The sequence below is a fragment of the Neoarius graeffei genome, chromosome 20 (genome assembly GCF_027579695.1).
Source record: "Neoarius graeffei isolate fNeoGra1 chromosome 20, fNeoGra1.pri, whole genome shotgun sequence".
In the NCBI taxonomy this organism is placed as follows: Eukaryota; Metazoa; Chordata; class Actinopteri; order Siluriformes; family Ariidae; genus Neoarius; species Neoarius graeffei.
Window position 1 is genome coordinate 5,114,612 of NC_083588.1, and position 23,724 is coordinate 5,138,335.

A 23,724-nucleotide genomic window follows, 5' to 3' on the forward strand; every position below is an offset into this window, starting at 1 on the left:
CCACATCATTGCCTTCCGTTTTTATTTACAATTTGTACTTTGTCCCAACTTTTTTGGAATCTGGGGTGTGTGTGTGTGTATATGTATGTGTGTGTGTATGTGTGTGTGTATATATATATATATATATATATATATATATATATATATATATATATATATATATATATAAATAAATATAAATAAATAAAATTTATTTATTTATTTTTACTAGGGGGGCGAAGTATTGTTTTCGGGTTTTTTTTTTTTTTTTTGTTAGCAACATTCCAGGAAAACAGCTGGACCAATCTTCATGAGACTTTGAGGATAGATGGGCATTGGTCTCAAACAGAACCTCCAACATTTTGAGTGTTGGTGTCCCAATGTCCTGAATGTGTCACAAATCACTCCCTACTCACTATAAAGTCAGGTTGCTATTTTGTAGTGCTGTCCAAGTGTATTTTTGTGCATTATTGCACCCTGTATAGTGCACTCAGAGTATCTCACAAAGCATGACAAAAAGTAGTGCCGTGGCAAAGAAGGGAAAAAAAGGCTGCGGCAAACAAGTTTTATCGTTTAATCAATCAGCTCACTATATAGTCCTATATATAGTAATTCCCTATATTGTGAGTAGGGTTGCGTGAAAGAATGAGCGATTTAAGACGCAGCGTTTGTAACCAATCAGCACTTTTCCTGATCAAGTTCAATTCCCCGTTCTATTTCTTGATAAACTTTGGAACGAATCAGAACTAGAAACGAAATAAGAGAAACCTCATTATGACTTTGTAGTATCGGAAGATAATCAAGAGATAAAAAGATAAACGAAATTCACCTTGTGGTTCGCTAACGCGACTGATTCAATATCAAGTAAGTGGTGGTTATTTTAAGAAAATTGACCTTTTCGTCATCACAGCTTTTGTTTGGTCCTTCTGAAAAGTCAAAAGTTTTGTAATTTTGTTTTTTTTTTTTTTTAAAGTTTTTTGGCAGATAGACTTATGAAACAATATTTTCACGAGTATTCGTGACCTTGAAAGGACAGAGACCAAACTTGTGAGATTGAATCAGTTGTTATAACAATAAAATAAGCGCTACCAGGCGAGGTTTGTTTTGCCTGGCAACACTTTTACTTGTAAATTTATGACTTTCATTTTGGACACTAAGTTTTTCCTCAGAATTTTACCCCTTTCCCTTGGGCTGTAATTAAAAAAAAAAAATTTCAACAAACCTGGAGTGGCCCTCATACACCATCACAGAAAAGTCTTTTTTGATGGATGCCAAGATGTCCATCAAATGTGGACCTCTTCATGGAGGTTACGGCATTCTCCAGCACTACAGCTTGTTTATCTTGGAGTGCAACTGGGGCTGGTTCACTTCTACATGCTCTCCAAGGCAGGCAGACACACTGGTGAGAAAGGCAGCTGGAAGGAAATGGCCACTCGTATATTCATCGAAGCATCTAAACATTCTCAGACAAATCACAGATTTATAATCTCTAACAACAATAATTTTCCTGAAATGAACAGGAATTCAAATACCTCTGGTATGTGTCGATACGTGTTTGGGGACCCGGTCATACAGTGCTTTTATTTATTTTTTAAGCATACGGTGCTTTTTAATTCAGTCTTTTTTTTTTTTTTTTCTCATGACCTGTTTTGTGCTTCCCTTCTGTGGAAGGGTTTTGATTTTTGTTTATTGCTGAGGGTTATTTAATTTTTTTGGGACTATACATTCTGCTTTTATGCTTATAAATTCGCTCAGTCTCACTCTCCATCGTGTGTGTTTGCAGGCGCACGCCTTGTGTTATATTATGATCCCTCCCGAGTGCGGTCTGGGTCGTCTGCGCAACATGATCCTGCACCCCAGCTGTGTCCGCATCTGCTCACGCAACTTCAGCAAGATGCACTGCTACCGCATCTCTGAGCCCCCGCAGCAGTGCGAACTGGGTAATCAGCCTGCTGAGATGACACTCATTAATAAAGCCATAGTGGGTAGACTTAAAGCATGTGTTCATGATCCTACAAGATACTGATTCAGGGTTCCTCAGCAGTGAGTTCTAATCTCACAACAGAAATGCCTGAGAATTTGCTTCACTTTGTATTTGAGCCAATGTTTATGAAGGGTTTTTTTGTTTTTGTTTTTTTCCTTGAGGCTTCAGATAACTTGATTTTGCACTGATTGGATGTCTTCATCTTTCTAGATACTCTAGATGACACCGATGTCCAGAACCCAGGAGCATCCAAGGACAATCAGTCCTCAGGCTCATCGGATACCGGTAAAGATAGAAAGTGGATAAAATAAAAGTAAAAGTTCCTTTCTGGGTCCTGACTACATTAGTCACAGCTTTCATGGGGATTGGATGAGCCGCATAAGTTTATGGAAGGAGTTTCCAGTGTCGGAGCTTTTGGAAAGAATTTTCAAAACGGCAAAGTCGAGAAGGTGTCGCTGTTTTTTTTTTTTTTTGTTTTTTTTTTTGTATTATTGACCTGTATAACATTTATTACAGCTGTTGCTTAAGTGACAGCAGGAATTAACCTGTCATGTGGACAACGTTACGCCACGATTGCATCATGAAGACATCATTGGAGATGTCATTTGCTATCATGAGTTTAATTATTTTTCCAATGACGACAGGTTTCCGAGTGTTTTATTTTTACTAATGTCATGACCTTCCTTCTGTTTGTGTGGTTTCTTAGGTATTAAGAGTGATTTAACGTTTTTTTCCCCCCTCTCTCTCTTTTAGGAAAGCAGACTCTGAGAGTGTTTGATGGGGATGACGGTGTGAAGCGAAATCAGTTCCGGCTAGTTTCCATTCCTAGAATGACCAAGAATGAGGAAGTCGTGGTGAGATTTTAACAGCTTTTTCCCCCATTTCCTGGACTGGGTTTAAAGAACAATAGTATTTGCACCAAGTTCAAGTCAGGATTGACTGATGTCCACGATTAAAGGAAGGAAGCGTGAAATGAGTCAACAAGCACAGAGTTTGTAACTTATTAAAGATGTATTCGGCTGTTTGGTGTGTAATTATGACAGAAATGTCAAGTTACGTTCATATGAATGGTTTGGCTATTTTATTTATTTTTAAAATCATACTTCATGTCTGAGCAGGAAGCAGCTCTCCGGGCGTTCTACATCCCGGACGAGGCGCTGGAATACGAGCTGCAGAATTGCACCCATCCTGATCTGCTCACCGATGACATCATCAACCGCAACGGCGTGCCCGACAACAAGGCCATGCTGAAGGACGGCCCACCGGAGGTGTGGTTTCTTCGAGCCAAGCCTAAAGATACGGAGTTGCTGAAGATCTATGCTGGCTGGCTCAAGTGAGTGTTTGTTTGTTTATTGAAACAGCCAACATAGAATCAGGAGCATGGATTTAGACAATACGTCCTGACATGTCTCGACAATGCACATGCTGTACGCAATTCTCGAGGAGTGTTTGGTAACAAATTCCTTGAACCCTGTGTCATAGCAATGACAGAATCCTGACTTCCTCATCTGCGCACAGTGCCAGTCAAAAGCAGGGCTTTGAACCAGAATTTTTTTCCTATTGGTTCGTTCCGAACAGAAACGGAATTTTAACGTTTCCGGTTTTGGGTTCCACCATTAAATAGACGTTCCCGAACCGGTTAGAACAAAAAAATTTCGTTCCCGGAACGGTTAATTACGTTCCCTGTCAGCTGTTTAACAAATGGCTATAAAGTTATGTCTCTGTCTCATCCAGCTTAAGCCAAATGTAGGCTAATTCTATTACAACCTTCATTAAATAAGACAAGAAATAATTCAAAACTATTATTTCAAATGTTGGCGATTTGGATTCTCAGTATGTCTTCCCATCTACACAAACAGAAAAAGTGCCAAAAATGAAAGATAATTCGTTTAGTGTGTTACCAAAGGCTAGTCAGGCCCTATAGAGGGCTACCGCATGACGTCACCGCGCCGCGAGATTTTGTTAGGCGCCATATTGGAAGACCAAGTACACATCTATGCAAGTACATACATAGATAAAACAAACTACACCTGAAATGTAGCCAGGGCCGGTTCTGCCCTAATCTGGAGCCGGGTGCAACATCGCGCAACCCCAAAAAAAAAAAAAAACACCAGTCTAAATCAGGACAACCATCACATAACTATAAACATTTTATATCAACTATTTTAACTAAATGGGCTATAATAAATAAGCCTGCAGGCAGCCACGGCGGGCTGCCTCAGAAAAGTAATCATTCAATGACACAACTGAAGGCCTGCAGCCACGGCGGGCTGCCTTAAAAAGTAACCATTTGTCCTACCTTAAAACTGGTTTTGCATTTTCTGCCTCCTTTTTTGTATTTTCAACCCTCCGTTTATTTTCTTTCCTTAAAACCCGATTTGTGTCCAGACATTTTGTTCTGCTACCAACGAACTAACTCGTCAGGTCTCGTCTCTCGAGTCCGCGATGATTCCCGTGGGAAGGGCAACAACTGATACATTTTTACAAACAGCCAATAGGGAGGTTGCATTGTTCAGGCTCTTCTTTGCTCAGACACTGCACTTACTCACTTATCACGTGGAGACGTGATAGTTTTTTTTTTTTATAGATAGGACAGTGTAGAGAGACAGGAAATGAGCGGGAGAGAGAGAGACGGGGAGGGATCGGGAAATGACCTCGGGTCGGAATCGAACCCGGGTCCCCGGATTTATGGTATGGTGCCTTAGCCATCTGAGCCATGACATCCCCCTGGAGACGTGATAGTAGTCCACCTTCCCGCTCTCTCCATTCAGTCAGCGAACGTCACACAGGAAGTGAACCCCAGCGGGTCATAGAAACTTGCGCAGGAGAAGAATGGCTTTTTTATTTGTAGGCTACGGAAACTTTGAGGAACGAAATAAAAACCGGTATTAACCGGTTACCATTATTTTTAATAAGCGTTTCTGTTCCGGAACATAAAAAATAATAAAGTTTCTGGTTTCGTTTCTGTTCCATGTGAAATAGAAAAAGTTCCCGGTTTTCGTTTTCGTTCCTTGAACCGGTTTAAAGCCCTGGTCAAAAGTTTGAACACCAAGTTCTAATTTGTTGGATTTTGTTTATTTTTATTTATTACAAGTCATTTCTGTCTTAAAGTAATGATGGATGTCGTTTCTCTTTACTGAGTTGAGTGGTTCTTGATATAATATGGATTACTACAGTTGTGGAAGAGGGCTATTTCCTGTATTTTTATTTACTATTTGATCTCAAACACATGAAGAAGGCAACAAACTCGTCCACTAATAAACTTTTGACGAGGCACACCTGTTAATTGAAAAGCATTCCGGGTGACGACCTCGTGAAGCTGTTTAAGGGTAGTATCTCACTGGGCTGCGACAGCCCGCGACTGGTTGGAGACACAACAATTGCGATAAAATGTGCGAATTGGCGACAATTCTCACTTGGAATCACACTGAATTGATATTCGCGTATTTTACTGCAATTGTTGCGTCTCCAACTCGTCGCGGGCTGTCGCAGCCCGGCTTTCCCTCGGCAGGCAGGGAAGTAGAGGAAGCCTTACGGAAACTGACTTGAGAAGGTTTCACTACGGCTTTGTGACACCGGCGACGCATTTGTGGCTATTTTGAGAGAAATTTTGTCGCGCAAATTTTTTCGAACACGTTCAAAATTTCAGCGACAAAGGAGCGACACTTTGCGACTCGTGCAAGGAAATTGAGAAGCCCCGCGAATGTTTCAAGACACTTTTGAAACTTTCTCGCGAATGACGTTCGCAAGCTGTCGCAGCTCAGTGAGATACTGGTTTAAGATAATGCCAATTGTGTGCAAAGTATCAAGGGAAACGCTGGATACACTGAAGGATCTAAAATATGAAACTTTTTTTTTAACACTTTTTTCTTTACCACATTATTCCAGATCTGTTAGTTCAAAGTAGGGATGGCGAAAACTAAAAAAAATCTTGACCGACCACCAAGCCTCATTAGCCGGTTAAAGTCGGTTAACCTATGAGTTTAAAATTCTAGAATTGGAATTATTACAGGGATGTAAACGGCGCGCCTTTTGGCGGATGCCCCCCTCTCCACGGCTGAATCACGCAGATCCGACCTTCCTTTCCCGAGGGGGGGGGCGTTGGAGCGTCCGACCACAACTTCATCAAAGCAAATTCTGCATATAAGCAAATACCGCCACAGTCCACGAAACACAGGAAGTACAAGCATGAGAAGAAAACAGCAAATCAGAAAGCCGCGCATGCCCGCGCCGAAGCTGCGCAAAATTTAATCTGCGCAGCTTCCGCGCAAACGCGCGCAGCCCCCTGATCCACTGCCCTCCTCCCACACACCCCACGCCTCATGGACTGCAACCACGGGTGCAGATAGAGGGGGGACGGGGGGGATTCGTCCCACCCAGATTTAAATTCACCTCATTCGGTCCCCCCCCACTTATAGGGAGGAAAAAACGTCTATGTTGTCTTTCTTTGCATAAGGCAAACCTCACGGAAAAATCAAAAGACTAATTACCATTCGGTTTATTGAGGTGCACAGCACCCACGTGCAATGAACCGGTGCTACAGGTGCTCTAGCCCCTGCCCCTTTTCTGTTTGCTGTCCAAAGTGCCTTTTCATAGGGACTGTTTTGTTGTTGTTTTTTTAATATTTGTAAAAGATAAGTTAGCTCCAACATCAATATTCTCTACAATTTGACAATAATATATGAAATTATAGATTTATAAAATAACGTTTTTCTATGTAAATGCGGGCATCAATCCGTGACGTCATGCATTCAGTGAGCCTCCGTGCAGAAAGCGCATGCAGGCGGTTGACAGTGGGAGACAGTGCGAGGAACGGCATGGTGAGGTCACACTGAAAGTCTCCTTTCATTTCTTATCTGAACATGCAATACTGTGCAGCTTAGAACACAACAGTAAATGCGTAGGGTTGTTTATCATTTAATGAAGCCGCCTAGGCTATATTTAAACCGTTTGCTCCATCCATTTGATTAACGTGGCAGATTCGGAAACTTTAGTTTGAACGACGGCGTTAATAACATATTCTAGCAGCTTCGAAAACTTAAGGCTGAATGACGACGTCCACAACATATTCTATCAAGACTATTATGTTATAGTAGCTTAGGTTAGTTGAGTTAAAACATAGGGAAACGTTTTCTAAATAAGTGAAAACCTGCATTATGCAAAGATGCCAAGGAAAGAGAGGATAAAGAAGCAGAAAGAGAAGGAGCTGCGGGAGGCAGCAAAAGGCAGTGGATCTCTGTCCAGTTGGGTCAGAAAGAAAACTACCTGTGTCAACTGCAACGGTAGAGCGTTCCTTTTCAAAGTTAAAGCTAGTGAAGACAAAACTCCGCAGCCTTTGTCATGAAGAAAGGCTGTCAGACCTTCGTCTGCTGGCAATTGAGAAAGATATCCATATTGAATACAGTGTTGTCATAGACATTTTCAAGAACATGGCAAACCGAAGACTGCTGCTTTGAAGAATACTGCAGCATTTAGATGGATCTCACACTCTCTCTCTCTCACACACACACACACACACACACACACACACACACACACACACACACACAATGTTCATTTGCAATTGAAATTTAGTTTTGAATAAAGTTAACTTGTGTGAAAAATTTGTTCCAAGTGCCCTTTTTTGAATGTTGAGCCCCTGCCCCTCCAAAGGTCTTTGCAGGGCCCTGGTGCACAGCAGTACAGACATAGTTGTAACTGTGCAGACTGCACAGGTTGCGAGCTTGAGCTTGGTTGCTATGGTTACCCACAACAAGTTTGACAGGCATATCGGGGACAGCGCCTCCTAGTTCAGGACCCCAACACGGCATGATGAAGGGTGCCAAAAGGCAGAAAACGATTGCATCGTTTTTAAAAAAAAAAAAAAAAGACTGTGTAATCTGTGCCTTACTTTATCATATCACCTTGCAATTTTTTGATAGTCTGTTCAAAGTAATGTCGTAGTGAAAGTAAAATCGTACGGAGTAGAGATGCCTTTCTGGTAGCCTCCTTCTTTCGGTGGTAGCCTGTAGATACAGTGCTCAGAAGGCAGTTTTAATGTTTAATCTGGCGTTCCCTGCCATAATTTCAGCGAACATATTGTTTCATAAGGAAACTTTGCGAAGAGTTGTTGACTGACTGCTGCTCACACAACACACAGGCATAGTTAGAAAGTCAGGACACTGGTTTACACTTTATATACACACACACACACACACACACACACACACACACACACACACACACACACATAGCCCAGCCTCTCGCTATGTTTAACAGTTGGAACTTAGTGGTTTTAAAACTAGTTTTGCAGTTTCTGTGCGTGATGATAATGTGTAAACTTTGGATTTCCATAGGCTATGTTAAAATGTTATCATTGTCCTGGCCTGCAGGTAGTTCCTGGTGATGGCAGTGAGGGAGGTGAAATAACATGTATACACACTACCGTTCAAAAGTTTGGGGTCACCCAGACAATTTTGTGTTTTCCATGAAAAGTCACACTTTTATTTACCACCATAAGTTGTAAAATGAATAGAAAATATAGTCAAGACATTTTTCTGGCCATTTTGAGCATTTAATCGACCCCACAAATGTGATGCTCCAGAAACTCAATCTGCTCAAAGGAAGGTCAGTTTTATAGCTTCTCTAAAGAGCTCAACTGTTTTCAGCTGTGCTAACATGATTGTACAAGGGTTTTCTAATCATCCATTAGCCTTCTGAGGCAATGAGCAAACACATGGTACCATTAGAACACTGGAGTGAGAGTTGCTGGAAATGGGCCTCTATACACCTATGGAGATATTGCACCAAAAACCAGACATTTGCAGCTAGAATAGTCATTTACCACATTAGCAATGTATAGAGTGGATTTCTGATTAGTTTAAAGTGATCTTCATTGAAAAGAACAGTGCTTTTCTTTCAAAAATAAGGACTTTTCAAAGTGACCCCAAACTTTTGAACGGTTGTGTGTGTGTATATATATATATATATATATATATATATATATATATATATATATACACATTTTCTTTTTATATATATATATATACAAAATGGAATCATTTGCTGACAGCTCAGTCCCCCCCAGTTCAAAAATCCTATCTGCGCCCCTGACTGCAACGGCACCCGCCTATTTAGTAATTTTAATACAGAATCCACCTTGAAATTACAATCAGACACTCCAACGCGCCCCCCCCCCCCCAAAAAAAAAAAAAAAACGGATCTGCGTGATTCAAAAAAAAAAAGTCGGCATCTGCGCCTTTAGTTTGTGTGGAGAGATATGATCTGCAATAACATGCATTGTTGGCTACAGACCGAAACATACTTTCAGAATGCACTGGCCAAGGCAGGACTAAACTCGATGTGCCTTCTAATAATAATTAAAAAAAAAAACCAGAATAGTAATTTGTAAGCTAAAAAGCCGGTGTCTACACTTTTTTTTTTTCGCCGAGTGGCAGCGGGAGGGTGGGACATGACTGAACGGGTGTTTCTGATTTGTCAGCTGTCTTTAACTGGGGCGGTTTACAAACACAGAATTCCAAGTCCTCCGCTCCAAAATCGGCAGCTTCAAAACGATTGATTTTTTTTTTTTTAACCGACAACCAAAAAAAAATTAACCGGTTGACGTTGATTCAGTCAACCACCGGTCAAACGGTCATCGGTTAACATCCCTAGTTCAAAGTTTTGATGTCTTCGGTATTGTACTATAATGTAGAAAATAGTCAAAATACAGAAACACCTATGAAGAAGTATACATGACCAAACTTTTGACTGGTACTGTCCGTCATATGTGAGAATCGTTTTATCGTTACTGGTCAATTCCGCGATGTATAAGGTTTGATTACAGTGATGTCTAATGCCGTATAAACTCGTCTATGAGAATATCTCAGCGTGAGACAGGGTAGACGAGATTTTTCAAAAATGTGATCTCTGTTTCGGAAATTACTGTGATGAAGGTTTTAAATATTTTTGTGTGTCTGTATCTGCAGGGTCGGTGTTGCCTACATAACTATCACGGTTGGGAAGAGCAGAACGGTAGACTCTGTCATCAAGGAAGTCCTCGTCCAGCTCGGCAAACAGGTGCAACCCTCAGACCTACTTTCAAGCATGTGTTCTCACAGCTTCATGGGATGCGTCCCAAATCGGATGCGACAACTAACGACTTTGTGTAGAGAGATATCGAAAGATCCTGAAGTGTGTTGTTCCTTTTACACCACAGCAATTTGCATACAAAAACCTTGTCACATTGCCAAGAAACCACTGTCAGAAAACTTGTACAACGCGCTGACGCAGCAGTCTCCTTCCACGATTATATATTTTTCTTTTCCTTTTTTTGTTCAGTAGCAGTATTGGTTTTTATTCCGTGTATTATCTAGCTTAGGTTATGCAAAGTTGTTGTTACTATGGCATATTAGAACGAACGCATTAACGAACTTCTGTCAGAGCTGCTGTTCTAGAAAATGAATCGGCACCTTCTGACCAATCAGAATCGAGAATTCCGCAGCATTGAGATGTAATTGATCTTTTGCGTCCTGCATGCATCAGTGCTAGAATATAGATATGGCTTGTGATTGAAACGGGTACATCTGGTCATGGAAACTAACATCGAGATAAAAATAGACAAATACCACATCCTGTCTGATTGGTACACTCTGTGCGCATCAGATAAATCACATCAAACATGAAACATGGGTTTAGGACAGTGTTTACTTTCCGAGTGTCATGTCGAAACCCTTCGTGGCTTAAACCGCATTTTTGTGAATCCGATCCGTCAGCTTTATTCGCCGAAAGACAGTACGTCTGAATCGTGCTTTAATTCTGTGTTTCAGAATGAAAACCCTGCAGATTTTGACCTTGTGGAGGTTTTCATGGGCAGCAAACAAGGTAAGCTCCGGCATCCTTTTTATTTCCTGCCACGATGTAATTGACCTGTAGTCAAAGATGCAGCATGCGTGATCAGCATTCGAATAACAGGAAACATTTGATTCGTGTGTTTAAATTTCCTGAAATTATGATAACATTTATAAACACATATTTAATATGAGAAGCAATAGCACAATGTCAAAACTGATTATCCTTCAGTGCCCATGCGTGAGATGAGACGTGAATAATGCCCAGGTCAGACGGCAGGCTGCAACTAGTTTTCAACTACTTGGGTCTACCTGCGATGACAAAATCGCAGGTAACACGTAAGACTGGTCTTGCGTCAACGCAGATAATGGCGGCAGGTTGACGCAAGTAGATCACGATCCGTTTGCATTTCAGCTGCGGTTCGCTTCCATTAGCAGGTTGACGCATGTAGAGGCAGGCGGTCATGCAACGCTTGAGCGACCAGTCGCGGGTGAAAAAAAGCATGATCGAGTCCAGAAACGCAGCCCTGCAACGGGAAAGAGCTCTCGGTTTCGAAGTTTAAAAGTTCAAAGCGCCGGGAAAACGGCGCGCTCGCAGTCCCAATAAAAGAGAGCCACAGAAGAGCAAAATACTCCACAACGCACAGCAAAGTAACAAAATAATAGAATACAAAAACGAGGGGGGAAAAGGGGCGAAAAACCATATCCTGAGGCGAAGACAATCCTGCGCCGAATGAATATCCGAGCTAGTTGTGGATGAGCTAATGAGAGACAGGTGCGCTGGCCGCAGCGCGGAGAAAACCGGGGAATGGGGTGAAAGATCGCATCAGGAACTACGGTAGATGTTCCTGGCTGGCTTGTCACCAGATTCAGCATTAAAAATCCTGCGTCTTGCAATATGTCTGACCACAACGAAGGATTTGACGCGAAACGCCTGCGACCCTGTGCGATCGGTCGATCTCGGGTCGCAGCATGCGTCTTTCCGCCGTCTGACCTGGCCATAAGTTGTGGTTTTGTCTCACATCAGCGTGCACGTGATTTGAGATCGTGTCTAAACTGTTGAGTTTGTGGTTGTCCTGCAGTGCAGAAACAGGTTCTTTGTGGTCAGGAGCTGTTGCTGGACAAGCTGCAGGAGATCAGGAAGGTATGCTGGGCTTCCTGTTTATCATATTCAGCAAACCGTATAGATTTGTTTGTTTTGAACGAGCGTGTGTCTGCGTTTTAGACGTCTCTGAGGCAGATGAACCAGACACGCTTTTACATTGTGGAGAACAGGAACCGGGTGGTCCAAGTGAACCTGCTGATTGGAGGACTTCCGCTGCAACTCGACGCAGAGGAGTACACAAAGCTGCTTCAGGAGCACCTCGCGATCAAGAGTCAGTCTCACACACTTGTTTTCTTTTCTCACTGGTCGATTTTGTCAGGATTTCACTCGCTAATGCAACCTGACATGGAAGTGCGACAACGTCCTGGCTCGACTGGTTTTAACCTGTCAGTGGTGGATGTCACACTTGGGTTGTGGAACAGTATAATCATAATATGGTGTTTTTCTTGTGCATTAGATATTACTATTGGGTAGAGATGTCCCGATCCAGGTTTTTGCACTTCCGATCCGATACCGATATTTTTTTTCACTTCCGATCCGATACCGATACTGGCCGATACGATACCGGCCTATCCGAGCATGTATTAAAGTTCAAAGTTATTTACCTTCCTTACCTAGTTGTCAGACTCATGTTGAAAAGGGTTTTAGTACTCTTGAGAACAGCTAGCCAGCTGAATTAGGTGAGTTTGAATAATACACAATGGTTGATAACAAGAAACTGACCTGTTTATTCAGGGATAAACACAAAATAGACAGCATTATAAATAAAAAAACAGAAATGGCATCAGTGGTCAGTAAAAAGTGCAAATAAGACTGTAAACTGTATCAAAAAAGCAAAGCACATAAACAACCTTATCTGTATCTATAATATAGTCTATTAACTCAGCATCAGTACTCTTCTCTTGAACAAGTGTAAACCAAGGCTTTAAAAATCAGTGCAAATAATACTGTAAACTATTTAAAAACAAAAATGCCTTCTACTCCCCAATCTGCTAGTGTTAGTTGTGTAGGACCTTTCTTTTTGTCTGCAGTTTTTTTAAGATACTCTTCGTGTTCTTTATGGTGGTATTTTGCTAAATGCTTTATTAAGTTGGTTGTATTAAAACTTCTTACAGCTTTACCACCACGCCTGACTTTATTGTGGCATATGTTGCACTCCACCTCTTCGTCTTTGTCGTCCTTTAGGGTAAAATGATCCCACACAGCTGACATCTTTACCGTTAAACTACTGCTAAATTTACATCGCCGTGATAATGTAGAAGATGCCACTGAGGTAAATTGTAAGGCGCTAATGCTGGTGCTGAAGGTGTGCTGGAAAATGCGGACCGGATTTTGGGGAAACCAGAGCAAAAAACTGGAATGGATTATCTAAATCGGTGCGCTGGAAAACCCGGAGCGGATTTTTTTTTAAAATGGATCGGGAGTCTGGATCGGAATTTTTCCGCGCCTGCCGATCCGATCCCGATGCGCATTTTTTGCTGATATCGGCGGCCGATCCGATCCTAATATCGGATCGGGACAACCCTGCTATTGGGTACGATTCTTAAGTACCCTGATTAAAAAAAAAAAAAATCGGCACGTGCGTATGTGCTAAAGAGCGAAGTATGTTCAGTGATGGCCATGATTGACAAGGACCAAAAATCATGTGATTGTACTTGCTCCAAAAAAAGGTATCAACACGTCTTGAGTGTGTCTGCCTATTTTCCCAGTGTGGATTTCTTTCTTCGGGGTTTTGCGTCTGTTAAATCCTCCTTAGAATTTGCATTCGAACAACATTAACACTGATCGTTCTCATGCCAAAGCTAATGAAAAGAGAAATCTCAATCTCTCTCTCTGTTTCTCTCACTCTGCAGGTCACTTGGTCACAGTCACTTGCGTCTACTCAGCACAAGGTGAGGAACTTGTCACCGTAGCAACATTTCTATGGCAACCTGGCTTACATCCAAGCTCTGGCCATGGAGGAAGAGAGAATAATCTCTCTCTCTCTCTCTCTCTGTGTGTGTCACTGAGTTTGAGAAATGCCTCTGTTCTTGAACACTGCCACAAAATGCTGCTATTGTTTGAAATCAGACTTCTTGACTCCATTGAATCCTACTGACGACTGTGTGTGTGCGCTCTGACTGCAAAAGCTTGTCCTACATGTGGATCTATAAACGAGATTTTTGTTTTACACACACACACACACACACACACACACACACACACACACACAAGGAAGCACGAGGAGAAGCTTGGCAGTTACCCTCGATCGCCCCTGCTCCATCAAACCTGATGGAAGTTCAAAAAAAACAAACCCTGAAACAATCGTTGAACCTCAGATGACCCCACTTCCTGTTCCTAAACACGAGAATTTCAGGAAACATCTTAAACACCAGAACACACAGAATCCGTGACTGTTATGTTTTTCTGTGGACTGTCTGGAAAGTCCATCATGAACAGTGTGTGCTCGTTCTAACATGCGTGTGTGTGTTGTGCAGGAGCGGTGGCTTTGCAGATCACATGTTTTTCTGAAGCTGAACGCATCTACATGCTGGCCAAAGACACCAGCATCACCGACAAGCAGCTCACTTGTTTCATCATACCTGAGATCATGGTACGCTCCCTCTCCCCTCCCCTTCTCCCTCTCTGCTCGTTGCTCTTTCTCTCTTCCTCACCTTCGGTCTCTCTCCTTTTTTTTTTTTTTTGGTGTCTCGAATTGATATTTATGCATGTCCAGTGCAAATAATGCCACGATTCTGCTCTCTGCTGTAAGTGGTACACACCAGCGACCTCTGGTGGACAACTGATAGCTAGCATACAATGAGATCTTGAACAAAAGAATGTTTGGTTTTGTTTTTTTTTTCTTCCAATCATTTTTGCCTTTCTTGTGTTTATGCGCTTGTTCCCACAGGAAAGCAAGCTCACCAGAGCCTCATGCCCTTTACTGGTGTTTGTTAACCCTAAAAGCGGAGGCCTGAAAGGCAGAGAGATCCTTTACGGCTTCCGGAAACTTCTCAACCCTCATCAGGTGTTCGAGCTGACCAGTGGAGGGCCACTGCCTGGGTGAGAATATAAAATATGTGAATGCACTCTTTCAGTAGCGATTTTTATTTATTTATTTTTAAAATTTGTTTTATTTCTGGGTGGAAAATTTGTACCGTAGGTGGTGAGGATTGCATGCACCTCCAAAAACACTTATATCAAAACATGACCTTTCTTTAAATTTGGATTTCCTTGAAGTTCCTCCTTCTGTGTTGGTAATATCTTGCTTGTTTCTGTATCTGTCCGTGCTGTTTGTGATCAGACTGCACACATTTCGCTTCGTTCCCCACTTCCGCATGCTGGTGTGTGGAGGGGACGGGACAGTGGGATGGGTGCTGGGTGTGCTGGAGACCATCAGACACAAACTAGCCTGTTCTGAGCCTGCGATCAGCATCCTCCCTCTGGGAACAGGTACACATTGTCTATACACTCATGATACGCAAAAATAACATGGCAATAATAAGAGCAAACGCTTGATAAAAGTCAGTTTCGCCAGTTTTGTCAAGGTCTTTTTTTTTGGGGGGGGGGGAATCTCATTTGCATTTCAATGACTTGTATGCAACATGATCCTATGCATAGAAATGTGAAATATTTTTGTGTGGTTAGGTAATGACCTGGCGCGTGTCCTGCGATGGGGGGCGGGCTACAGCGGCGAGGACCCCTACAATATCCTGGTCTCAGTGAACGAGGCAGAAGAGGTGGAGATGGACCGCTGGACCATCCTTTTTGACGCTCAGGAAATGACAGAGGACGGAAAGCAGAATGGCTTCCTGGAGCCTCCGAAGGTGCCATATTGCAGCTCACTCCCTAATGTTTAAATACATCTCATGGAAAAAGATGCCTGCAAGCACATTTGTCTGATGAAGTGTGTGTGTGTGTGTGTTTGTTTTATAGATAGTCCAGATGAATAATTACTTTGGCCTCGGGATCGATGCGGAACTCAGCTTGGACTTCCATCACGCTCGGGAAGAAGAGCCAGGAAAATTCAACAGCAGGTCGGTCGTCTGCGCACGCACGCACACACACATACACACACACACACACACACACACACACACACACGAGATGATGCCCTCTGTTTATTTCCACTATGTTTGGGCTGCTGCTTTATATATAAATATCAGTTTTTTGATTAGAAGCTGTTTCTTAGTTTTTATTTCTCCTCATTTTCCTTGTCGTTTTTTTTTTTTTTTTTACACGGTGGGGTGTTAAAAATGTATCACTGTTCAGAGAGATGTGGATTTGCTGCTTCATGATGATGTCATCGTTAATGAGAAAAATAATCTGAAAATATACAAAATTATATCTCCAAGTGCTGCACTTGTTCTCGGAAGTGAATGGAGGGGTATGGTTTTGTTGTTCGTTTGCATGAATGCATACAAGTCCTTGTTTTGACAAAATGCCTCCATTTCCTGTCAGAGCTTACTGTCTTTATCTTTGTTTGTCATCCTAAGCTGAGTATATTTACAACTCACTTGTGTAGAACGCCCTTCGGGCAAACATGTCCGGCAGAAGTGACAGCTGTCTGGCGTATAACACACTCTCAAAAAAAACAAACACACCCCACAACAGTTGAATAGGAGTCCCGACTGTAATAGAGTTCCACTTGGTACCCTCTATATTCAAGTAATACTGTACAATACAACGTTTTTTATAACTTAAACTGATCACCTTTTAATGGCATGTCTCATCACAATAACAGATACTCAGCATTACACCATATGTCTATCACCCTGTAACACACTGCTGACCATTATTAAGCACCTCGGTACTAGAGAGCCACTCGACACACCAAAGCCTGTTGTTGCATCTTATTTATTTATTCCCTTCTCTAAATGGCAAGTATAGCGAGCAGCTCAAGCAAAGCGTGCATATTCAAGCTCAAGCCTTAGTGATCATTTTAAATATTAATTTAATTTAATATATGGTCCGTATCGTGAAATACCGTGACCGAGGTCTTGAAAGTACTGACCGAGGTTAGTATGTAAGGCCGAAGTCACGGTATTTCACCATACGGACCGACCTTAAGCTGGCAAATAATATATTTATTTTTTTCTTTATCAAATTCTAACAGAAAACGGGAGCGCCCAAAAGGGAAAGCCGAGGCGCCATTTTGAATCTTCATTCACGGCTGTAATGCAGATTGCTTCCTCCTCGGTATACAAGTGCACTTCCATGGCAGGGGAAAAACTAGATTTTGCTGCCTATGTAGTCCCCTATTTATACAAAACTGAGCCATTCAGGATTCAGCTATATTTTTGCTTGGCGTTAGCAAGTTAGAGGTTTTTATCTTTCTCCTGAAATGTTTATTTTTTTTATTTCTTCTTCCTCAGGGTAGTAAAACTCGCTTTCGCTGTGAAGACTGTCGTTATCGCTATCCATGCTGTAAAATTAATGCTATTCTCCTGAGAAATGCTGGCAAAAATTTATAAGATTTTTGATAATCTTATAAATAATTTTTTTTTTTTTATAAGATAAATGTTGACAAAAAATGCTACTATGTTTTTTTTGTTGTTGTGAACGAGCGAGTCGCCAGAGGTCCGTAACTGGGGTCCGTACCATAGGATACGGACCCGCTTGCCAGCCAATCGGAGCGCAGGATTTGATGGAAACCGCACCATGAAAAAAAGTGTTCTTTCAGAATGTTCAAGAAGTTAGTGATTCGCGCCGTCTCGTGCTTGACACTGCTTTGCTGTGTATACATGTGTATCTTACTGATGTGCACCTTACTGATGTGCACAGTGTTTACATAAACTATTTAGAAGCGTTATCTCCTATGTCTGTCATATATACTGGCTGTATCGTCGATTATTGTCACTGTTCCGCTCATTCGGCTGTCTCTTCTATTTTCCAGGTTTCATAATAAGGGCGTGTATTTGAAAGCCGGCCTGCAGAAACTGAGTCACACAAGAAACCTTCACAAAGACCTGAAACTGCAGGTGGACAAGCAGGACATAGAACTACCGAGTATAGAGGGCCTCATCTTCCTCAACATTCCCAGGTGACCGCATACACATGTAAAATAAAGACTCGAGCACAGAACACACTCATTCGATGTACATAGCTTTTTAGAATTTTTTTTAAAGGCCTGGTCATGACCCAAGTGTGTGTGTGTGTGTGTGTCGGTAGCTGGGGTGCTGGTGCTGATCTGTGGGGTTCAGACAGTGACACACGCTTTGACAAGCCCAGGATGGATGACGGCATGCTGGAGGTAGTGGGAGTAACTGGGGTGGTACACATGGTAAGTCTCAGTGTGTCTCTCTCTCTCTCTCTCTCTCTCTCTCAACTATTATGTGCATTTCTGACCCTCTCCCCCGTGTCTGAAAAAACATTATGAACCCAACAAGCACAATAACTTTTGACACTGACAGAAATGGAGGAGCACCTCATCCTCACAGTAGTGGAGTGAACTTTTATTTCCCCAGCTTTGGCTCACAAACTTGGCAAACACACATCAGAGTGTGATTATATGATTTTCTTTTTCTCCCGTAGTTATTAAATCGGGCAGACTGAACCAGAGTGACTGGGCTGAAAGAATATAAAATGTGTGTTTTTCTCTTTCAGGGTCAGGTCCAAAGCGGGCTACGCTCAGGGACCCGGCTCGCTCAGGGCAGCTACATCCGCATCACTGTGACAAAACCCATCCCGGTGCAGGTGGACGGTGAGCCGTGGATCCAGTCCCCTGGACAGATCATCATCTCCGCAGCAGGACCCAAGGTACCATCACTGTCAGATATGTTGAAACATGACACCTGAATTCGTGCTGATGATTTGATACTGAGACAGTCTCGTTGGGAACTGTGTAGAAATGGAGGCTCTTCTTTTTTAGGTGTGCATGCTGAGGAAATCAAAGTCCAAGCAGAAGAAGCAATCTGGGAGTCTGAAGGATGGGAGAGCCGAGAGCCCGGTGCCAGGAGATGGGGCAAACTGACAGAAAAGCCCACCACACACACCCAAACACACGTCACACGCATGCAGTCTTTCAGAAGTCTGCACAATGCTGTGCATTCAGTAACAAGTCTGCGTCCACCTCCTTGGTGGGCTAACGAAGAAATCTGATTCACTGGATTCGAGACAAAAGAAACATTGTGTTTCTGATTTGAAAATGAACATTTCCATGTTTAAGAGGCTGCAGCGGAAACCAGTAGAAAGGAAATGAAGCTTTCTTCATACTTCATAGTCCCTCTTCTTTTCACAAAAACGGACGAGTTGATGAGTTGCTTTTAACAGATGTTGCCATTGCATCAAAGTAGTAAAAATGTGCACACGCTCGCACGCACACAGTTTTTGGGAGTGGAAGTGGTTTTGAGAAATTGAGAGCATTGCTCTTTTGAAACCAAATCACAATCACATGGAGTTTTGACCTGGATCCTTGTTTAGAGTTTCTCTAAATTTAGCGCTTTCATATCGGTCGAGGTTTTTTTTTTTTTTTTTGCCCCAGCTTGAAACTCGATTCACTCTATTACACTGTGGCTGAATGTAAGACACCAATTTCTGCGTGTTTTGCTTTCTCACATTTCTTATTGAGATGGAAAAGATTGAGTATGATTGTCATGAATCACTGCATGATAAGGAGATGTGTAGCGATTATTGCCAGGTTGATTGGATTTACCATAAATAGCCAGGTTAATTGGTTATTTATGATAAAATTAACATTCAACCAGACAAATAGATTCGACTCATGGAGCTAAATTAAGGAGTAGCATTTAGTTCTTCCATTTATCATTAAAATTGGAGTGAATTTCCTTTTGGTATTGTGTTTAAGTAGTTAAATCTTAACTGACAAATGAAAGTTACTGAGAAAATCTTAAAAAAAAAAAAAAGAGCGAGAATAGCTGTGTAAAGTTAAAATGAAACAAGACATGCACTCAAAGACTGAAGGAACTGCATTACTGGTCTGTAGATGTTTCTAGCTGGTCTTTTATTCTCTGGCTTTGATTTAACAAGCATGCATTATTATTATTTTTTTTAAATCAATAAATTCATAATCATATATATGAGTGATTCCACGCTTATGGGTACTGAAATGGGGACATGAACTTATTTTTAAAAATTCACCTAAAACCATTTCTTTTTTTTTTTTTACCATCAGGTCACAAAACATGTAATCTTTAATGAATGATATGTTAAAAGAGAACTTTAATTTTCTGAGATGTAATAAAAACATTTTATATTTTATATGCCAAAGTCAGAATGTAACATAAGTGTTGTGGACATATATATTCTCAATTTTAACAATGTAGAATTACTTTTTGAAATATAGGAAGGTGATGTTTTAGCAAATATAATTAATAAACATGTGTAGTAGAATAAACATACACATTCTTTCAATAAGATTAACATGGTATATAGCTAGATTGTAATTAATCTGTAACAGACACGAGATGGACAATCGTAACAGAAGTAATGTAACAGACATCATTTTGGAACTCATAGGCTTGACTTTGGCATATAAATATGTTTTTATTACATCTCAGAAAATTAAAGTTATCTTTTAACATATCATTCATTAAAGATTACATGTTTTGTGACCTGATGGTAAAAAAAGAAATGGTTTTAGGTGAATAAGTTCATGTCCCCATTTCAGTACCCATAAGCGTGGAATCACTCATATATATATATATATATATTTTTTTTTAAATCTGGAAAAAAAAGGTTGACCATAATGGCCAAAAATGCTAAATCTATAATGATTTATTGTAGCAAGTAAAATCTACCTTGAAGCACGTGTGCCAAGCAAAATGGCCGCCACTAAGCAACATTTTTCGCATTAATGTCCGTGCCATGAATTTTTATGTGCCATAGTAAAACCTTTTAGCTTTCTTCACCGTGCTCATCCTGACACTGTGCCTGCTGTTTGCACACAAGTGTCAATCATAGAAATGTTTCAGCAGTCAGACAGTCATCTTGCTCTTCTCCGAAACGCTCGGCTGGTTGGTTTAGGTTTCAGTCAGCATTTCTACAGCCGATCGCGTTTCTCAAACTTGCATCGCGTTGTCTGAAAATGTTTCACATGGACTTGAAGTCGGATGTTTCTTTTCTTTGAAAACGGACACCAGCTGATTCTCTTTACGTTGGCTGCTCGTCGTCATGTGGTGGTGTCAAGTCAAGTGAAGCCTTTAAATCAGAATTCATCGTGTAGTCTGACGAGCATGAATGATTTGTGAGCGTGTGTTGAGACGAACTCTTGTACGAGAGTAACTTCTACAGTTATGATATTCTCGACAAATGTTTGCAAAATTGTAAACGTGCCCTACTGTAAATTTGTACAGTAAATATTTAGGTGTAAGCATAATGCTTTATAAGTAATATAGTAATATACTGGATATGTTGAGTGTATATACTGTATGTTTTAGATATTGAATATATTCATTAAGACTAACAGAATGCTGTACTGTATACATGTACTTGATGGACAGTGGTTGCTCAGTCTGATTCAAGTAGATCGTAATCGTAAACTGTCGTAGCAGTGGACATACGTACAGGAACAAGCGGATTTCCACGACCGATTCACTAAATCCGTGCTTGCTCGACATCTACCTCTGTGCTTCGTGCTCTTGGTTCTGCCACTTTCGCTTTGCACGAGTATCTGAAATGCTGTGCCTTTTGGTTTTTGTTTGTAGTGGGACTGGAAATTTCTTAAATGCCAAAGGACTGATCCGTACTGAGTGATGATAGAATTGCATAGCTATCATGATCCAGAAGTATTTTCCCGAATGTTCCGATTTACCTTTTCTGTAGGGAATGTCGGCTCTTCAGTTTTATTTTCCCCCCAGTACAATTCCCATATCAGAGCTTTGAGTCTCAGTCAGTGCTTAAGTCATATCAATCCGACTTAAATATCAGAGTCGTTTGAAAGATGGTGGGGGGAGAGATTCGTGTCCTGAAAAAGGAAAATAATATACATTTACAGCATGGATCACAAAAATATAGTTCTTCAAATCAACATGCACCAAATTTGCTTCGAGTCTGGGATGAGCTCATTTCCTCGAGCCTGTGGTCTCAGATGGCCCCGTGAAAATTTATGACGACTGTTTTCCTTTCACGCTCGCTCAAAAATGACTATTATACAGAACCGGTTCAATCCGAATGAGTAATTATGATAATTACTTAAATCTATGTTTTTCTGTGATTTACCACAGTGACTAATAAACTGGTTCGGTCTTTGTATGAACATGGGCTGTGATGTCATCACGCTTGGATCTTTCTCGTGAGTGTGACAATCTTGATTTTACGTTTTGCAGTCCCCTTTCATTTTCTCTAGACTTGAAAGTGGTATCGAATCTCCAAAAGTCATCATGTTGAATGTATGAGTTGTTTGGGGGGAAAAATCAAATCTGTTCCTCTATACCGATCAATCATTTCACGCCAAAGTTTGTCTTTTGGTCAAGATCAGATCGTTGCACCCCTGCCTAGAATCAGCATTACATGTTGTCAGTATTTAAAGACAAACGCATCAGTCCTGTACTGTATTTTGGTGGTTGAGTGTCTGCTGATAGACGCTTTGTGGCATTGTGTACTGTACAGTATGTGCTGCTCTTCCTCTTTTTCCGGAGTGCTCTTAATTAATCCGAGAAGTCATGGTGTTCATTGTTGAAATGTTCTGAATGGTCATATTTAACTGTTGTTAATTATTGAATGATGTATGTATGTGTGTGTGTGTGTGTGTATAATGAATTCCCCTTGTAGTGCCTCATCGAAGTGCTTTTAGAAACTGCAGCATTGGTGTACTGTGTGTCCAGTCCTTTTGACCTTTTTAACACTGATGTTGGTATATTATACCGAAGATTTTGAACATTTTTCTGATGCTAAAAAAAAATATATATATATATCAAAGGTGGTGTGAAAGGATGTTGATGGTGGGGATCAAGGTTATAACCTTGAACCATCTGACCTTTTAAAAAATACGTATTGTCAGGTCGAAGCAGCTATGAAGCTAATATAAAATTAAAGCTATAAAGCTGGGCATTGCTATGTTCCAGGCACTTACATATTGCAGCTTTAAATTGCACATTCTGTACAGCTATTAGAAAAAAATGTCAAGGTCATATAAATGAAGGCTGGAAAGTCTGATATCAGAAGTGCTTCTGTCAAAAAAAAATCACATTTCCAAGGGACTGTGTTAACTGTGGGTTTATAATTGGAAAAAAATATTTTTTTTGTAAAAGCGGACACTGATAATGGAAGTATGCAAGAAGTCTTCTGTTGACGGTCATAGAAATGCTCAGAATCCTATCCAGTACATGTTTACCTTCATCATTTTAAAAGAAATCGTAAACCTGGTCTAAGATCAGTTTAAAAATGCTATATTATTTGAAAAGGACCGAAGAACAGTGCGTTATTCTCTCTGTGTTCAAGCCGTTCTGCTGCCTTGGTCGATGTTGGAGAATTGTGCTGTTTTAGATCATTTTAGAGCTTATGTGCCTCCACATGACTACACTCGTTCAGTTATGTACCTACTCTCATAACATCTCGTGATCAAATGTTTTTGTACTGATATAAAATCTAAGCTTAATGTTCTAAGATCTGTAGTATACAGTAGATGTGTATATTTTTGAAGAGAGATGTTAATTTTAACTGCCAGGAATATTGCACTGACCATATTGTTGGACAATATTGTGTGTCAAATGAATGTTAAATAATTATAAATGTATAGATTGATACATCAGATGTGTAATACAAGAATACAGAAAGAAAATATAAATTTGGCATTTTTTTTGGTACAATGCTGGCTGATTTGTCTTTTTTTTTGTGGAATGTTGTGGAAAATCCTTGTTTGTTTTCCTGTTGCCTCACAGTTTTAAACC

At 40.9% G+C, this 23,724-nt stretch overlaps 1 protein-coding gene across 1 annotated transcript in view; it reads left to right on the forward strand.

Annotated features, from left to right (window-relative positions):
- The window catches only part of LOC132868291 (diacylglycerol kinase theta), a 42,194-nt gene extending 22,243 nt beyond the window's left edge, over nt 1-19,951 (forward strand). Inside the window, exons 6-23 of the mRNA XM_060901154.1 lie at nt 1,763-1,919; nt 2,174-2,248; nt 2,717-2,817; nt 3,082-3,296; nt 9,931-10,021; nt 10,771-10,825; nt 11,874-11,935; nt 12,017-12,167; nt 13,750-13,788; nt 14,374-14,489; nt 14,787-14,938; nt 15,180-15,328; nt 15,524-15,702; nt 15,812-15,912; nt 17,772-17,918; nt 18,047-18,158; nt 18,482-18,634; nt 18,747-19,951. Of these exons, the coding sequence (XP_060757137.1) occupies nt 1,763-1,919; nt 2,174-2,248; nt 2,717-2,817; nt 3,082-3,296; nt 9,931-10,021; nt 10,771-10,825; nt 11,874-11,935; nt 12,017-12,167; nt 13,750-13,788; nt 14,374-14,489; nt 14,787-14,938; nt 15,180-15,328; nt 15,524-15,702; nt 15,812-15,912; nt 17,772-17,918; nt 18,047-18,158; nt 18,482-18,634; nt 18,747-18,848 (2,157 nt within the window). The 3' untranslated portion in view covers nt 18,849-19,951. The remainder of the gene's footprint in view (nt 1-1,762; nt 1,920-2,173; nt 2,249-2,716; nt 2,818-3,081; nt 3,297-9,930; nt 10,022-10,770; nt 10,826-11,873; nt 11,936-12,016; nt 12,168-13,749; nt 13,789-14,373; nt 14,490-14,786; nt 14,939-15,179; nt 15,329-15,523; nt 15,703-15,811; nt 15,913-17,771; nt 17,919-18,046; nt 18,159-18,481; nt 18,635-18,746) is intronic.
- Nucleotides 19,952-23,724: the final 3,773 nt, after the last annotated feature.